Consider the following 17,973-nt stretch of genomic DNA (forward strand, 5'->3'; position numbering starts at 1 on the left):
TTGAGAGGTTCTTTGGGCTTAAGTTCTGGCAACTTTTCTTGAGTATTTATTTCTTTTTCTAATTCTGAAAGGCACTGCTTTCTTTACTGAGCAAGTCTAGGGTTTTAACCTCCTGTAACATAACCTGTTGATAGTGCAGTGTAGATAGATAGTGCATATTTTAACCTTGCAGATGCGAACTCCTATATATATATATATAGTTATTTTAATATTTTATAGAATTTCCAAGTGTCATTCCTGGCTGAATCTAGCCCCTTATACTGATTGCATAATCTGACTTCCTTCACCTTATCAAATTTTGTTCTTTTTAAATCAAGAATCTGATTTACAGGCTTATTTTTAGTTGTCCTCATATTAATTTAAGTCAACTCCTGATCACTCAATCAAAAAATGTTTCCTACAATTAACTTTTCTAAGATGTTTCCAACTTAGCCAAAGCAAAGATAAAATTGCATTATTTTTTGTTCGTTTTGTCTGGACAAAATCCTCAATGAGACTTTCCTACTGTAAGAAGCTGATATCTACCTATATTCATGTTATTATGTCCAGTTATAATATGAATAAAAGAAGGGATTATACCAGAATGTAAAAAAGTGGCGTGGAGAACTAAAAATAAGACAAGGAGTTGTTTAAAACTCAATTCAGTAAGTTCTCCAGAGTAAAAGTGGAAGAAACTATTCTGGAAGAAGCAGGAATCAAAATACATGAAAAATTCATCTAAGTTACTGAGACATAAACCAGCAGCTAAGTGATGGATGTAACTAGGCCAGTGTGCTACCTTGCCTTTGTAATTGCACAACTGATTTCTTGCATGTTTTTCTCATTTCATACAGCTCTGACTGCTCTTTGGTTATGATTAAAGGTATTTGTCAGCATGGGCCCAGGTCTCACTTTCTGTATAATTTTATTGTCGATATGAAAGATTGATGTTAAGAAAAATGAAAGTTTATTTTCCCATTGTCTTTGGGTGAGCCTCTGTTGCAGCTTACCCAAAGTCAAGGAATTACTATTTTTTTTCTTTAAAGCACTACTGCCCTTTGAGAGATTATGAAATTGTTCTATCCTGCTGCTGTCTTTAAATAAAGAAACTAGGTGATACCCAAACAAAGCACTACAGTAAGTCTCTTTTTAAAAAGTGGTTTCAGTAAAATTTCCCAAATCAGCTTTTTAATTTGACAGCTTATCAGGTCTTTCTGTCAGATAATGCAATGTAATAATGCTTCCCTGAGTCTGCAGACAGATTTTTTTTTCCCTTTATTTTTCATCTTGGATATCCCGATGAATACAAAGGCTCATTCCCTTCTTAGGCTTGTTAGAGCCTGTAATTAAATTCAGATCTTGATAAAATGTGTGGCACAGTTGTCATTACTTGATCACAGAAGGTATAACACCTTTCAGCTAAATACAGCAAGGTGGCACAATGGAAGGAGAAAGAAAATGTCAAATGAGCAGTGATTCAGAAAAAGGATTTTAAAATACTGAAAGAAACAGAGATGTGCTCTTTTCATGTCTTTTGGCAGAGGATGGGCCAATACCTCATTGCCATAATTAGGCACAGGGCAATATGGAAATGGAATTTCTGGAGACAAGATCTAGGGATTCAAGTTAGAGGAATAAAATGGGAATGAAAACAGACCTAAGAATGAGACATGGCAAATCTGTCACAGCTGGTCCCTTTCTCCTCTCCAGGAAAGCCCTTATCTATTAACAATTCCCAAAAGTCAGATCAGAAAAGATGATATATTGCCAATACTTAGAAGTTCTTTTACGAACTTGTATTTGTCTTGACATAGGTTTTCTGTGTAACCTGCAGCATCATATTACCCAGTGTAGTAGGGTGAGTTAGAAATGGAGGATTAACATCTTGTCAGTTAAAAAGAGAACAATTTACTCAAACTCTTCCCCAAGGAATTTTATCTGCATAGTTTCCTTAACAATAAGGAATGGTATCTCTGATGGCATCAATGATTTAAAAGAAATTCGTCATTCTTTTCTTTCCCAGGGGCAGGACCGCATTGTCAGTGCAGAGATTTGAGCAGATTCCTTTGTTTCTCTTCCCTCCCAGTCCCCAGTGGGTTTGTAACTATCTCATTACACAGGACTTTATATAACGTGTCACTCGCTGAGCCAAACCAATAATTCGCTCACCCCAGTGAAATTATTTCCTTGTAACTCTTAAGTCGGTATGTTTGTGACAGTGCCCCTTTCCTGAGGTGCCTCACTGCATGAGCACACACATGGCTCTGCTCTAAGGCTCCCACTAAAGTTCCCAGTGGCTGGTTGAGCATGCAAGAGCAGAGTACAATGCTGTATGCCTTCTGCAATGCACTCTATTTCCATTATCTTCTGGGGCAAGCCTGGAGTCAGTCTGCAGTGAGAGCCTTTCTCAGGACAGAACAAATCAATGTGGTGTTGAGCCTTCCAACCAGACAATCTATCATATGGAAAACAAAATTAATTTCTCTGCAGTGCTATTGTGTTTTAGGTGCTCTCGGAAGAGGAGGTATTTTTTTATTTGGGCACATTCGTGCATGTGTCCCCAATATATTTTACTGGTGGCATGAGGTGTGACAGCAGTATAGTACTTTATGTCTGCAGGATAAGAACTTCCATTAAACTAACTAATTCAGAAATAGTCACAATAATTCATACTGCAGCAGGGAAAACAGCAACTTGCTCTGTCCTAGATATATTTTCCAGAGAGCAAACTGCATTAAGCAGGTATCCAGAAGGACACAAATCATTGCTGTCCGGAACAAATGAGCATGCACGTTCTTTAGAGTCTCTTTCTCCCCTTTGTGCCCTGTGAACAGGGGAAGGTGTACACCCATCTCTTCATCCTATGGTACAGTTAGATTTCTTCAGTCTTAAGCCCTGTTGGTTAAAAAACAAACAAAGTTCTTGCAACTGCAGCGTCCACACTGTCAAAATATGTTTTTCTTAATATTTTGGATTTGAGATTAATGGCACCTTAGTTGCAAGAAATTCTACTGTTGTATCATATCATGCATATGCAATTAAGTTCAGTGTGTTCCAGGAGTGTTCAAAGAGATGCCTTGACCCTAGCACGGTATAGCTAAGACAGAGGATAGTTTTATTTTTTTTTTAGCCTATCCTACCTGGAAAAAAAACCCCAAAAAACCTTATATGATTAGTATAACCTAGAACTCTTATGAGCTGCAAAAGGGTCAGATTGTGTAGTATACAGAATTTCAAATAAATTTGAAGCAGAAATTGTGTATCAGAAGCATGAAATGTTGTAAAGGGCATCCTAAATTCAGCCTCTTACATGCAGAAGTTAACAGAATTAAAGGCAGTGAAATTATGCATTTACAAATTGGTTTAATTGAGATGTGAATGGTTTATTTTCCTCAGTGAACTATTTCTAAGGAGTTAAATGGCTTTTCTGGTGCAGCAGCAGGTTTAGTGGGCATTAAAAAATGAATGAAACACACTATCATCAAGGTTAAGTATATATAAAGACAATTTTGATTTTCTTGTTTTACAGATCTGATGGGCATTAAAGAGGAGAGGTTTAAATTTTTTAAATTACAGTTTACACAATAGGGAGAGAATAATAAATTTGCCCTTTGCAAAAGAACAAATGGTGCTAAAAATATTACTGTAGCTGGGTACAGGGCTAAATCTTTTAAGTATACTCTCATTTTCAGAGCCCAGCAATTCCCTGCCTCATAGCAGTTTTCAACCAAAGCATTCTTTAGCATCTCACTTCAGGGTCCCAGTCCTGGAGCTTCTCTCATGTAAATTCAAGTGAGGATTGTGTATGAACTAAACTACAAACTCAGTTATGGCTGCACTATCAGTTTCAGAAAGCTGTGGTAGGATATGGTACACACAAAGGATTTGGGCAGAGAGGTTTCAGACTCAGTTTCAGCATTCCTCCTCCCCTTTTATTAAGTTCTGTGGTGCTCATGGGTATCCTGCATGTAAAAATCACCCTTTAAGAGCAAATCAGAGAAGATTGATTGATTGATTGATTACAATCAGAGAAGAGCAGCACTGCAGAGGGTCATGTGGCAGTGACTTTGGGGAGCCTGCACATCAAGCCACACATCTCATTGTCAATCTCGAAGTTAGTGGATATTCCTTCTCCAAGTGGTGAGCAGTGAATGTAGTTAATTTTTCATTAGCCTGAGGTAATAAGCTCAGTATTGCATACAACTGAAGGTTCTCAGTGAGGGGCTGGACTGGAACATCCCCAGCCACTGGGGCTCTCTACTGGCTCTATAAAGCTGATGGCAGTGTAGGCAATGTCCTGGAGAAATAGAACTCCAGGAAGACACTTGTGGGGGATCTTGTCTTCCAGGTTGCTCTTTATGAAGCATCACTGCTCATTTGACATTTTCTTTCTCCTTCCATTGTGCCACCTTGCTGTATTTAGCTGAAAGGTGTTATACCTTCTGTGATCTAGTAATGACAACTGTGCCACACATTTTATCAAGATCTGAATTTAATTACAGGCCTGAGAAGTGAGGCTGTGAAAAAGGAGTTTATGGAAATGGCTTTTGTGGGCACAAAAGGCTAAAGCATGAAGAATTGGGAGGATTTTACCACCTTTTGCAGCACTTTGAAAAAAGCTCTGGAACAGGTATCAAAGTCTGATAGCTGGGGTCTGTGGTTCTATGGAAGAAAACAAATTGGTGTGTGTGTAATAAGATCTACAGAGAGGCACAATCCTGTGTTCTTTATACTGTCAAAAAGAAAACTGTGCAGTCACTTGATTACAGTCTAAGTGCTTTCAGGAGGAAAAAACAGTAAATGCTTACAGTGCTCTTTAGGTGTTCCTAGAAAGCTGTAACCAGAGCTAAGAAATTCATGGAAGAAATGAGCACAGAATATCAACAGTGAGCCACTTCTGAGAGATTTACCTCATGGTGTGTCATCACATCAGGAGAAGGTGGTTTCCTGGAAGTCCTGATTGGGCTGGTTATAGGCTATAAATTAACCAAAGAATAGCTTCATGGCTGAATATCTGTTTTAGTAGGTCAACAGTTATATCCTTTGATATGCAGTTGACATTAGTCCTATGTCTTAGGAGTGTATTATCAATATAAGAATAATGCTACGGTACGGTACCACTGTGTTCATAATGCAGATATAGCAATAACTTTTCAGGAATTAAAATCAGAATAGAAAAAAGAAGTCTCCAGGTATCATTTCTATATTCAGAAACATTACTGTGCTATTCAACAGCTATGTGATGCCTTAAATATGTCAGTACTATTAAACTGAGAATGTACTTGCAAAAGAGCAGAAAGAGAATACTGGAAATACTACTTAAATCCTGATACATCATTTATCCTTCTCTTTCTCAGCTATGTGTATTTATGCATCCATAAATCCTGATAAATTCCTGTAAGGAATGATTTTTAGTTAACTGCTTGCTTATCCATTCTATCTGATAGCTCACAGTTTGTTGCATGTAATTTTTGCAGTAGCTGACTTTAGTTAAAGAGCATTCCATGGAGTAAGCCTGCATGCAGCTTTTCCAGCTGAGCTGGAGAGATGAGCCATGCTGCAGGAGTGTGTCAAAAATAATCTGCTGCCTGTACACTTCCCTTATCTGTCATAGCTCTGTGGATGTGAGCACCATGGGTGTTCTGTGCAGAAAACAAAATGGGATCTTACTCCAATCCTTGTCAGAATCCTGTTTTAGCCTTGTACTTTATTGGTGGTAACAATCCACCCTGGCAGTTAGACATATTTTAGTGTTAATTGAATATATTTCAGCCTCAGAGATGAAAATTTGTTTCTAAGTTTTAGTGTTCAGCTTTAAAAGCAGTGGCAAATCTGTGAACATACAAATAAAAGCAAGGAGAGGAGGCAGCTTCCTTTTCCCATCTAATCTATTGAGTCCATGCCAGTACTTTCATGGGTGATGATGGACAGTAGATTGATGGACTGATGCAGTCCTTCCTGCTCAGAGGCCTGAATTTTATCTTGAAATATGCTTATTAAACTGGAAGGTATTAATATTTTATTAGTAAGTCATCTGCCCATTTTAGCTGTTAGTGTATTATCTGCTTTGAATTAGATACTTATTTAATACTTCACCTTGCTCAGTACCATCATTTAGAAATAAAAATAATTTAAATAGCATATTACATTATATTTAATAATGCATTAGTGCTTTGTGTTAGAGAAGCTACAAGAGTTCATAAAGATGGAAAGATGATAATAGCCTTATTTAATTTCAACGTGGTGGGTTTCAGGATGTTTTTAAAAGGTCAAGTGGTTCCCTGAGAAAAAGTAGATGTGTAAATTGTGCTAGCAGAGCTATTTTATTTCTAAAGTTGATCTTTTTCCCATTTAACATTGCATAAGTGTTTCAAAGTAGAAGTCAGGTCTGCACTGTGAGTATTGCATTAGCCAATGAATTTTGTAAAACAAAATGAAAAATTACACATATTGACAGTTGAATAGTGATTATCTATTTCCTTGCAAATTTATATATGCTTAAATAGTTCAATATTGATTGTCTCTTCATTCTGGTGTTTCAGCCCAGATTTGCTTTGAAAATCAAGCTAATAAATTTAGACTTACATGAAACTTAGCTGCCAGCTCTGCACTGCCTATCCAAAATGTGGCCTCATTAGCTTTCAAAACAGAGCAGCTCCTGATGTGAAAGTGTGTCCTGGGCAAGAGCTTAAAGCATGGGGATGTCTTGGTTTAGCTGGTGCAGGATCCACATGTTAGGACTGGCTTTGGAGTCACTGGCTTTCTCTTCTGGAGGCCCAAGACTACCTTGACACCATCTGTCATCTGAAGACATCCCAGGAGAGATCCATTCAGAGATGTCTTCAATCATGGAAAGCAGCAGAAAATTGCTTCTGTGCTCAATGCTCAGTGTGTCTTTATGGACTTTTGAAGAATAGGGTGCACTGAAATGGGCTTTCCACAGGTGTGGTTTGTGCCACCAACTGGCAGCCTTTGGACTCTCCATGGATGTGGTTTGTGCCAACACTGACAGCCCTTCTCCTGCCTATTCCCCACACAGGGTCTTTACTCAGCAGCAGGTCTTTGTCCCATTTTTAAACAGAGAATAGGAGAAATTATGAAGCAGAGATATCAGAAGAGTGATAAATATGTTATGGTAACCAGACCTTGAGAACTGGTGACCTCCCCCTCAAGAAGTTCCTAAAGCATACAAGAAGGAAAATATGGAAGAGTTTTGAATATAGAAATTCAGAGTTTCTGAGCACTGAACTTCTCGATTCTCTTCAAAATTGCCCTTTCAAATCAAAATTAAATGTTTCACAACAATTCTTAGTATTCTGGGCTGTAAAACACACACACACACAAAAGATACAAAACATAATCAATCACAAAACCTTGGCTAACAGGAAATGACTTGCAGATTATTAGAAAATTAGCTGCATTTTATAAAAAGTTAAAATGTTATGCAACATATCTTAGGTTACAGGGGAATTTTTAGTGATTTTTTTTTTAATATATATAAGTAACGAATCAGATTATTTCAATTTTTAACAGTTTTAAATTTAACAATTTTAAACTTCTGCTGGGAGTCTACTCACAGCCATTACTTTTTTTCATGGTGGTCTTCTCATTATATTTCTGCAGTCCTAAAGCACTCCTCTGCTTTTATCTCAGTGAGTATCTGTTTCTATTATTTACAGTTTCTGTTTCTATGTCTTGCCAAAAGCATTAAACCCCCCTATATGTGCAAGTTTAAACTTTTCCATTTGAAATAGATTATTCTTTTATAGTAAAATGTCTGCAAGGCTTAAATACACAAATTGAAATGCCACTTTTAGACAGAACTGAAAGTCTCGAGCTTGTTTTGGCCAAGGGCTAGGTGGTTTTTTTTGTTTCCTTTTTTTTTTTTTTTTTTTTTTTTTTTGCCTGCACTGCTGACACAGAACAGATTTTTATCTCTTAAATACCATTTTCTGTCCATATGGGCACATTTGTTTTTTTATGCTTGGCAAAATCTGGTCCAAAGAATGACCTCTGTTTTGTTCCTGTTGGCTTATATGTAATTATGCTTATCCCTAGGAGAACAAAATGATACAGCCTGGGCAGGTGCAGCAAGTGTGACAAAGCACCTGCATGTCTCAGGACTTTGGGACATAAGGGTTAACTCCAACATGTTCATGTTTTGTGAAATGATGTGAAATTCACTTTTTTAAAATTTACCATTGCAGTGAAGTTAGTTTGTGTGCTATTGATGAAGGCTGATGCTGAGTGCTTTGGATTTCTTACAGTGTTTATGAATCTGGTCATGTAATAATGAGCATGACTTTATCTGTACCCTGCATTGCCCCTGAACACTCCGCTAAAACAGATTTGGGGATCACAATTGAAGGCAAATACTCTCTTTTCTCATATCAACCACATAACCAAGAGCAGGATTTAACTCCAGAAGATTTTTCCAATTGTTTCAGGTAACTTTTCATGTTGCAAATTGTCCAAAAATAACTTATGGGAAAACCAGATTTTTCCAAAGCCTTTCACTGGCTAGAATTAAATGCAAGGATATGAGCAGTGACCTTTTGATAGTTTGTCCTTATTCTGATCTCAGAACTTATGTGGTGATTAAACTTAATTAGGAGACTCACCACACAGTTAAAAAGTTCTTCCTTATTGATGGTTTCTACCTGAATACGGGATATTCATGGAGATACAGCCCAGTGGGAATTTAAAATGAGAGCTGAGCTCAGTGTTTCCCATTTGCCGTTGTTCCTTTATATAATGTATTGTTTCTGTCAAGAGACATTCTATATAATACCTCTTTTCTAGCATGAAATGAAGATCATCCAGATTGCTACCTGGGCAAAAGTCATTAGAACACCCTCAGTAGCTACTCTCTCAGATCAAGCTAATTTTCAATGCAATAGGCTTGAAACATTCTCCGCTTTTCCAGTTGTTGAAAATCTATTGAATAAGAAACTGCTTACAGTCAATTTCTGGTTAAATTTAAATAGAAAAGGTAACCTTAAATGCTGTGACATTATGATTTAGAAACAGTTCAGAGTCCTTTCACCTTGGAGAACTACAAAATGCCATTCTTGGGGTAATGTGGGGCATGGTACCATACTTGAAACAATTCATCCTTCTTCAATGATTCCTATCAAGTTTCCTGCCTGTTTTACCAGCAGGCCTATAATATTAGCTCCTTTAATACTACACAGGCAGTACAAAGCATCTTTGTAAAACTCCGGATAACAAAACATGACCTTTAATTTATCAGACAAGTCTTATGTTTTCTTATCTTGTTGCTTTTCATCTTGTCTTGCTTGTTTTTGTTACGATACACCAATCTCTCAAAATAAGCCATCCAGCTCTGCACAAACTGAGACAGATATTGCATTATAGTGAGGAAGTGAGAGCCAGGAAGGTGCACACTCTTCATTTAATTACGAATTAATCCAGTGAAAAATAATCAAAAACAAAACAGGGCAGAAGGTGGTTGATATGAAGGTTCAGCTCCCCCTGAGAGGTTAATGAGGGTTTGCAGTTTAATCCTGTAGAAAGTTGTAAAAATATTATTTGCTTTGTTTAATAATCTGCAAGCATGAAATAAGGAGCTTATAGGTGAATATTAGATGTTTTGGTACAGTCTGTAGGATAAATGGACATCTTTTAATCAATGTAGTAATCGTATTCTTAATGACAAACCTAAGTTTTGCTTTGTTTTTAGCAGAGTTATAAGCACCTAGTGAGAGATTTTACTCTGCTATGAAGACTGCTATCAGTCATTCTGTGGGCAAATAGTTTCTTTGGATACTTAATATTTGAGATACGGGAATTTGGGAGTTCCTGTAGGGTGTAAAGGGTCATATTATATTATGGTCATTTAGTATGAACTTGCCAGGCTTGACACTTCAAAGTTTGGAGGAATTGTACTTCTTAGTGGTTTCTCTCTTTATAGGTTAAATTTTCCCGAGAAGGTAAGGCATTGAAGAGCTGCACTTTTACTTTTTTGCAACAGGTTCTTCCTCTAACTTAAGAGTCTCTTTGCACTTTTATCTTCTCACTGAGCTGACGGTAAGGTTTTTTAAAAAATTCACATTCTGCAACTTTGTGCGTACCTTCCCTCCAAGCACTGGAGAAGCCCCAAATGAGCCTTCTGGGTATGTAACTCCTCATACAACTTCTTCAAGACTGACCACTGCATCCTCCTGTGTCTCTCCACACACACTGTCACTAGTAGCATTGACATCTTTCAGCAACAGAAAAGCGACATAAACTTTCATCTGATCCATCCAGAGCTCACTCCTGGGTCAAACACTGGCTAGACAAGTCTGTAGGCACTCAGCAAAAATACAGGTCAGAGCAGTGTCTCCCACTAACACAGTGGCTTCCTGAGGTGAACTTGGACCTCTTCTCTACCCCATGCAACCCAGTCTCAAGAATGTGTGCATAATAATAGAAATAGATTATACGAAAGAACTTCAGCATGGGCCATTACTGAGATGGTTATTTCATTTCCTGGCCATGTGAAACTATTTGTGGTCTGTTGCCCCTGTATCCCACCCAGAGCTGCTGTGGCTTCCTCTTACGCCATGCAACTGACATTTCAGTCAGATTTCATTCCTTACTGCATCTGGAGGAATGATGTGGGTCTCTTGTCTTCCTCTTGCAGGTGTCAGGGGAGTCATGATTCAGAAAGAGCAGTATCAAGGTCATGATGAGCGAAACTAGGGAGAGAGGGTTGTTTATAAACGGAGATAGACCTTTGTTTCATCACTTTGTTATTTATTTCCCTAACAGATTGCTGGGACTAACAATGCGAATTTGTATTCCGTTAAAGGGTTTGTTTCAAAGAAAATATTCTCTAGTCTAGGTTGCTCTTCACAGACTCACGATTTTCAACCTTCTTTCTTATTCCCTTTCAAGGATGCTGCTATTTCACATCAATAACTGACACCTTTATTTCAGAGCACAAAATAGAATTACACTCCAGCCCTGACAATATAATAAATCAGGAGGGATAAAATACATATTAGTGAAGTTCACATAGTTGGTTTGTCCCAGCTGACCTATAGATATAAAGGTATGATTAAAGTTTTTTTGGACTGCTTCTTCTCAGTTGTGACACAAGATTTAACTCTGACTCAAAGATTTGACCTTTGCTGCTCTTCTCTGCTTACCTTGATTCTTTGGAATTATTGTTATTCCCTTGAAGCCTTTCTGCCAGTATGGAATTAACACTCTGTTGTGACAAAATATTGTCTATTTGGCAGAAGAATGAAGCCATCTAGAATTCAATCAGGTTAGACAATGTCATGGTGCACATCCTGAGTGAATCATTTCCAGCCAGCTTTTTTAATCAAAGAAATCTTGGCCATATAACCTGGAAGAGTAATGTTGGATAGTCACATAGCTGTCTACAATTAAAGTTTAGGCACATCGGGGTTTTTTTTATGAATTACGATTGAAAGGATGCCTGCCAGAGCACTTAATCTTTCAGATGCATAACAGAACAAAATCTCAAAGCCACAGGTTTATTTAGAGTATGAAAAAATTTATTAACCTTCTTGGAAGTGTTTTTACTGAAGAAGTTCCTTGTGGTTCACCATATTGGTAAAAACAAGCATAAATAAAGGAAGGTAGAGAAACGTGAACTGAATACTCCTGAGGAAAACAGTCTGTTGTATTTATGATTTCCCCACTGAGGATGAGATTATAAGATGAGGGAAATGCATAGTTTTACTGGGTCCATCCAGATTTGCTGTAGCTCAGTGTACAACCCAAACCAGCTGTTTGGGAAGAAGCAGTTATTGCAACTATGTGTGTTTTTCATTATGTAGTAAATAGGACTTTTGTTGCTTTTAATGGAATTTCTGTTATTTTCAATTCTATGTATAATTTTTTTTCATGTAGTTGTTATGTGTCTACTGGTTTCATCATTACAAAATCCATGTGTTCTCCTTGAAACTAAATCCAGATAAGTTCCACACCATTTCCCCCTGCCTTTCCATTTATATTATACACTAGAAAAATTTAAGCTAATGTAATAGTGTCAAATTGAGATGTATTTCACAGTGCACTTTTCCTCTGATGAGGAATGGCCTAATGTAATCAGCAATTATTTTTTGTGTGACCTTTACAAATCAAATTGTTATTTCCTTGCTTTTCATTTGAATTTTGCTCCCAGTGGTGCAGGACTGCTCCAGCTAGTATAAAACATAATTTATTGATAGAATCACATTATAATAGTCTCAAAGTACATACGTATTGTATGTTTTAATGAAATAATTCAAAGAAATGTGTAAGCTGGCCAAGATTAAATGTATGCTATTAATTCACAGAGAAGTTTCCAGGATCACCATAGAGATGTTCCAGAGCAGCCACAGAACAGTGAGAGTGTACCTTGCCTAGGATAGATCCTGTGTTAGTCATGGAATTACAGCAGAGTTGCAATAGCACTAAGGATCCAGTCTGGTTGCTGCAGGGGGTCCTCTTACACATGTTCCTGATTGACACCTACTGTGTGAATAAACAACACAGTTTAATGCCTTCCCAATATAGGCAGTTGTGAACACTTTGCAATAACTGCCCTGGTTCTTTGGGGATCTAGAGAGCGTTTGTTCATGAAATGCATCCAATGAGTAACCATGCGTGAAGTTGATGAGTGAATGATGATCTCTATCCATGAGACTTATTTCCATTATGTTAATGCATCCCTTATGCCCACAGATCTCTTCTGAACAACTTAGCCTTTCTTATAAATCACATAGAAGAATTTCACCCACTCCCCCATTTGTTAAAAAAATATAGATAACCAAAAATTAAAAAAAAAAAAGGTGTGCAACACTAACTTAAACTCATGATTCATTTACTTTAAGTTAAGGAAACCTTTTAGAAATAGGATGTTCTCTCACTTATTCAGTGACTCAACTGATAAATTCTCTATAAAAACTGTTGAAACATCTTTTGAAAAGCTAAATGTGTTAAAAGTAACTGACTGTCAGAAAATACAAATTATTAGTTCACTTGGTTAGGTATATATACACACGCACACATATTTTGATGGAAGATACAAATCCAGAGCAGAAACATGTAGGATCATTGAATTAAGGGGGGTTTTTTTGTTCCTGTGTTGGTCACATGACATTTCTTATGGGTTTTTTCTGGTACTTCACAAATTTGCATTTAGTCACAGGAAGTTTGCTGTAAGAAAAGGAGGCCAGGATGAAGAGAAGCAATTTTAAAGATCATAACAGGAAAAAAATTAAAATAATTCTGTATTCTCACGTAATCACAGTAGTTTTGTTGTAATGTGTTTAATCCTAAATTTTTCACTTTTGTGGAGAAGTACAATAGGGAAAGTTTCAGTTAAATGTTTGATGTTCAGTTTCAGTTCTGTTTTATGGAAAATATATCTAAACACTGAGAACAGAGAGAAATGTACATAGAAACAAAATGTACATATTTTATATATATTCATATATGTTCATATACTTTTTAATATGACATACACTTAGATGTTCACATAGTATATTTACTCTGAGAAGTTATGGAACCACCTCACCTTCTGTGGTTATCCAAAGAAGTTGTGAATGCCTCATCTTTAGAAGGGTTCAAATGTGCTTTGAGCAACCTAATCTAGTTAGTGAAAGGTGTCTTTACTCATAGCAGGGGGATGGGAATAGATGATCTTCAAATGTCCCTTCCAACCCAAACCGTTTTATGATTTGATACTGGAAAGGGAACTAACAGGAAAAGGCCATCTCCTCAAAAGCAAATAGGTCACCTTCTGGCATGGTGAATGATGTCCGTACTAAACCAAGTGAGGGATGCAAGAAACATGGAAAATAGCAGTTCTCAGCACTGCAGAATAAATATCTGCATAAAACCACCATAGTTTCATTTGCAATTTTGGAGCGCTATTGTACTGATTCTTCCCTGCTTGCCTGTCATGGCTTGTAATTTTATGACAAACTTGAACACTGATCTCCTGAATTTGGGTAAAATTTCTGTTTGACAGCAGTACAATCCTTCTAGCTCAAGAACATGTCTTTCTGAGCACTATGAGGGCTTACTGCAGTGTGTCCTTACATGTCCACTGAAGATACAGGACTTGGTTTCTTGGTTGGTTTGGTGGGTTTTGAACTCAAAGAATATATGCACATTGGAACCAATAAGATTGACTTCGTATTTGGGCATGATTTATGAATGACTGCTTTCTACTCATTTTGCTCTTCTTATCTCTCAGATTCTTTAGTAATACAAACCAATAAAATGAAAGAAAAAGATACTGTTGGTCTAAAACTCTGCTGCCACCAAAAGCCTGAAGGATAAATATTTCACTGAAGGAAATATTTAGGTTTGACATTCTACTAAGTAGCTTTTTAAGTGGTAGTTGGAGGGATCACAGCTATATTGCCCAAACACAAAAAACTGTAATTACAAATAAATATTTAAAGTGTTTCACTAATTATTCCTCATCTGCTGTATTTCTGACTGCACCAGCCTTTTTTATCTCACTGTTTTAGTTAAAGAAGTCAGAGATCTCTGCACTGACTGAGAATAGATACAGTTGGCAAATATGACAAGTTTGTCCTTTGCATTGCTGGGTTCTGGTTAGTTCTTAATTTATGAAACCCCACCACAGATGGCCTCTTGCTAAATTTTAAAGCACTTCCATGTTTCAGAACCAGGCTACCTTTCAGCAAGTCACTTTTGTCAAAGCCTTGGTGTTCCTTCAAGACATTGTCAAGGAGTCCTAAGAGAATGTACAAACTGTGAATGCCTTGGTCTGTTCTGTACCATGTATTCAAGTCTCTGGATTTTATTTAAATGAAGCAAAGAAATGTGTATTTTTTCTGCTTAGGAATAAGTTACAGCAGGACTATTATTAGACAGAAGAAGTAAGTGTGCCTTAGATGATGATTTAGAGTTGTGTTCTTCTTCTTTAAATGACTAACCTGGAGTGAGAGGTTGGATGTCTTTTGAAAACTTAAACCTGTTTCACCTGAACATGTTTAACTAGTTAATAAGAAACATCAAAAAAGACAAAACCCTGAGGTCAACTATCATTTTTTTGTAAAGCCATTCGATGATGTTTAAATTTGTTTTTTGGGTCTGTCTATAACATAAGTTTAATAACCTAGCTCAAATGCAGATTTCTAATTTTCAATTAACATAGGAATAATTTTGTTTGCTAAAATAAAATAAATGAATGAATGAAAAGTCTGAACCATGAAATGTTCTAGGTAGCACTTTTTAAAATTCCAAATTTCAAAAAATCATGTGGCAACTGTATAGCTCAAGCTTTAAGTATTAACTTTTAACCTTTGACCTTACAGATTTTAACCAATGAAATGTCTCTTTAAACTTTAAAGGAAACAATGATAACGAGCGCCTGGCGATTGCTAGACAGCGAATTCCATATCGACTTGGTCGAGTAGTTGATGAATGGCTACTCGACAAAGGTAAAAAACATTGATTAAAACTTCAAATAAAAAAATAATTTGAACATAACCAAGTAGTGCTTCATTGTAACACTAATAAACATAAAAAATAAATTTCAGTAAAACTAAATTAAAACAAATTTTAAAAAGTAAAATATAGAGTAATATTTGCATACCTTGTATAATAATTTCTATACATTTCTAGAAGTACCAGCTGTTTAATAATCTTACCCTGTTAACTTAAGGTTAAAGGGACTGTTAAATATAATCCACTAACTCAATCTATGAAGGTACTCATAGCAAACATTAACCAAAAATTATAAATCATTCATAGATTATATGACATGTTCCAGCATCTAAATTATTAACTAAAAATATCTGTAGTTATGATCTCTTCATTATGGTCCTGAAAAAAAAAATTTGTTTAAACTTTAGGTATCTTAAATAGTGGGCAATATGAATTGCCAATCAAAATGAAGTCCCTTTAACGTTTGCAACCTTCTAAGGGGATTTTGGAACAAACACTAATTAAAACAGAACTTAAAGTTGTGTGCATGCTTTTTGTGAGCAGAAACTAAATAGTCACTAAAGTGACTATTCCATTTACTAAGAGTGGTACTGTTGCTGAGGATTTCTCTGTTTAATGGAAATGTGCCATGATTTCTCCATCGGTATGTGTATCATTTCTGAAGCCGCTTTTACATCTAAAATCTTTTATTTTAATTGATAGCCTTGCTGAAAGCCAATCAGACATCAATTTTTGAATCTGCCTCTGAGATACTCAGTGTGAACCATGTGCTTCTTTTCAGTGTGTATGTTGAAGGGAAATAAAACATTTAAATAAAAAAAGGAAATTTAATTAAAAATGTAAATATTCACTTATATAGAGACGCAACTGATTACTGCATAAATTCTTTAAAATTCACTTGACCTAGTGACTTGATGGGATATATATAAACTTTGTGTGTATATACATATTTCGATATGTCTATACATACATAAACTCATTTGTACATAAAGCTATAGGCTCTATGCTGCATTGTGTGGGAAAAAAAAAGCTTTTAAATGTTGGCAGACTTGAAGAAAAAGTTATCAAGGAGTTAGAAAACCTGGCATTCTTGAGACACACCAAAAGGTTAACACCACTTTCAGGTAAAAGGAAAAGGGGTATATCTTGTAGTGCCAAACACATTTGCAAATATATTTGATTGGCCTTTTAGCAAAAAACATATAAATCCCAAAACGTCGTAAATTAAGAAAAATGCAAATGCTCTCAAAATTTATGCATTTCATGGACACCTCATTAAAAAGCAATGAATTATGAGTCAAATCCTTTTCTTATAGTTTATTGCTCTCATTTTTCACCCCATGACAATCTGTTATCACTCGTGTAGAGTACAGCGTTCACAGTCAACATTTTTGCATGTATATAATATTATCTTCGCAGGGCGTCAGCTCACAATCTTCAATAGCCAAGCAACCATAAAAATTGGAGGCAAGGAACGTGGCCACCCTTTCCAAGGCCAGCTCTCTGGTCTTTACTACAATGGCTTGAAAGTTCTGAATATGGCAGCAGAAAATGATGCCAACATCGTGATAGAAGGAAATGTGAGACTTGTTGGTGAAGTGCCTTCCTCTATGACAACCGAGTCCACAGCCACCGCGATGCAGTCAGAGATGTCCACGTCAGTCATGGAAACAACCACCACCTTGGCCACGAGCACCGCCAGAAGAGGAAAGGCTCCGACCAAAGAACCCATTGGTCAGGTTAGTCGGCTTCCTCGCCTTTTGCAAATATCTTCTCACCTCTGAATGCGGCTTTCTTTGTCGCATTTCCGTGGCAGATGAAATCGTTCCTGTTAAAGAAATGCATGAGTTACAGTTGAATGTTCTGCACCATACGTGGCTCAGGGATGTGATGCTCATCAGCATTTTGAGGGAAAGTAAGGGCTTTGTTTTTCTTCTAAATTAGGCAAACTTACCAGTTCAGATTGTTCTGGAGCTGAGTTATATTGCTCTTTCATCCATCTTCATAGTGGTGCATATTTTTAAATACCCTTTCTTCCTTTGATGACTTACATCGATTACTTTCAGTGTAGGAATGCAGGATGTCTGGAATTAGAGATAATGAAATGAAGTGTGGTTTTATCCATGAGATAGAGAAAAGAGACCCAGTTTTAAGAGAGAACAGGAAGGAGGTGTGAAGACAAAAAGTTGCATGAGGCTGGAAAAGAGGGAATTAGCACTTTCTCTAGTCCTACGATTGATCATCTTCTCTGGCAGTACTTCTCATAAGAGGCAGTGGCAGCAGAGGGAATTAAGAGGACTCTGCACCATGGGAGACAGCCTCCAAGTCATGGGCTATTGTTTATTGTTTGTTGAGGTTATTTGCAACTCATGGATTTGGTGATATATTTAGTTGCTTTCAGGTTTTGTCAGGATCTCTGTATAGTATTGGGGAAATTTAACTATTGGGAAAGGGGAGGAGAAAAACAGGTGAGTGAATTGAGTACCTTCAACTTGTGTATACCCTGAGTAACAGCAGTCAGACATCATGCTTTAAAAATCTAAA

At 36.7% G+C, this 17,973-nt stretch overlaps 1 protein-coding gene across 9 annotated transcripts in view; it reads left to right on the plus strand.

Annotated features, from left to right (window-relative positions):
• NRXN1 (neurexin 1) overlaps window positions 1-17,973 on the plus strand; it is a gene marked incomplete at its 5' end in the record, with an annotated part of 479,408 nt that overhangs the window by 366,809 nt on the left and 94,626 nt on the right. For 6 of the 9 annotated variants that reach the window (XM_083857909.1, XM_083857912.1, XM_083857913.1 and 3 more), the window contains 2 exons: window positions 15,333-15,422; window positions 16,849-17,168. In XM_083857909.1, the coding sequence (XP_083714035.1) occupies window positions 15,333-15,422; window positions 16,849-17,168 (410 nt within the window). The remainder of the gene's footprint in view (window positions 1-15,332; window positions 15,423-16,848; window positions 17,169-17,973) is intronic. The other 3 variants (XM_083857914.1, XM_083857915.1, XM_083857918.1) reach the window with 1 other exon arrangement.

The sequence above is a fragment of the Zosterops lateralis genome (genome assembly GCF_965231275.1).
Source record: "Zosterops lateralis genome assembly, chromosome: 3".
Classification (NCBI taxonomy): Eukaryota; Metazoa; Chordata; class Aves; order Passeriformes; family Zosteropidae; genus Zosterops; species Zosterops lateralis.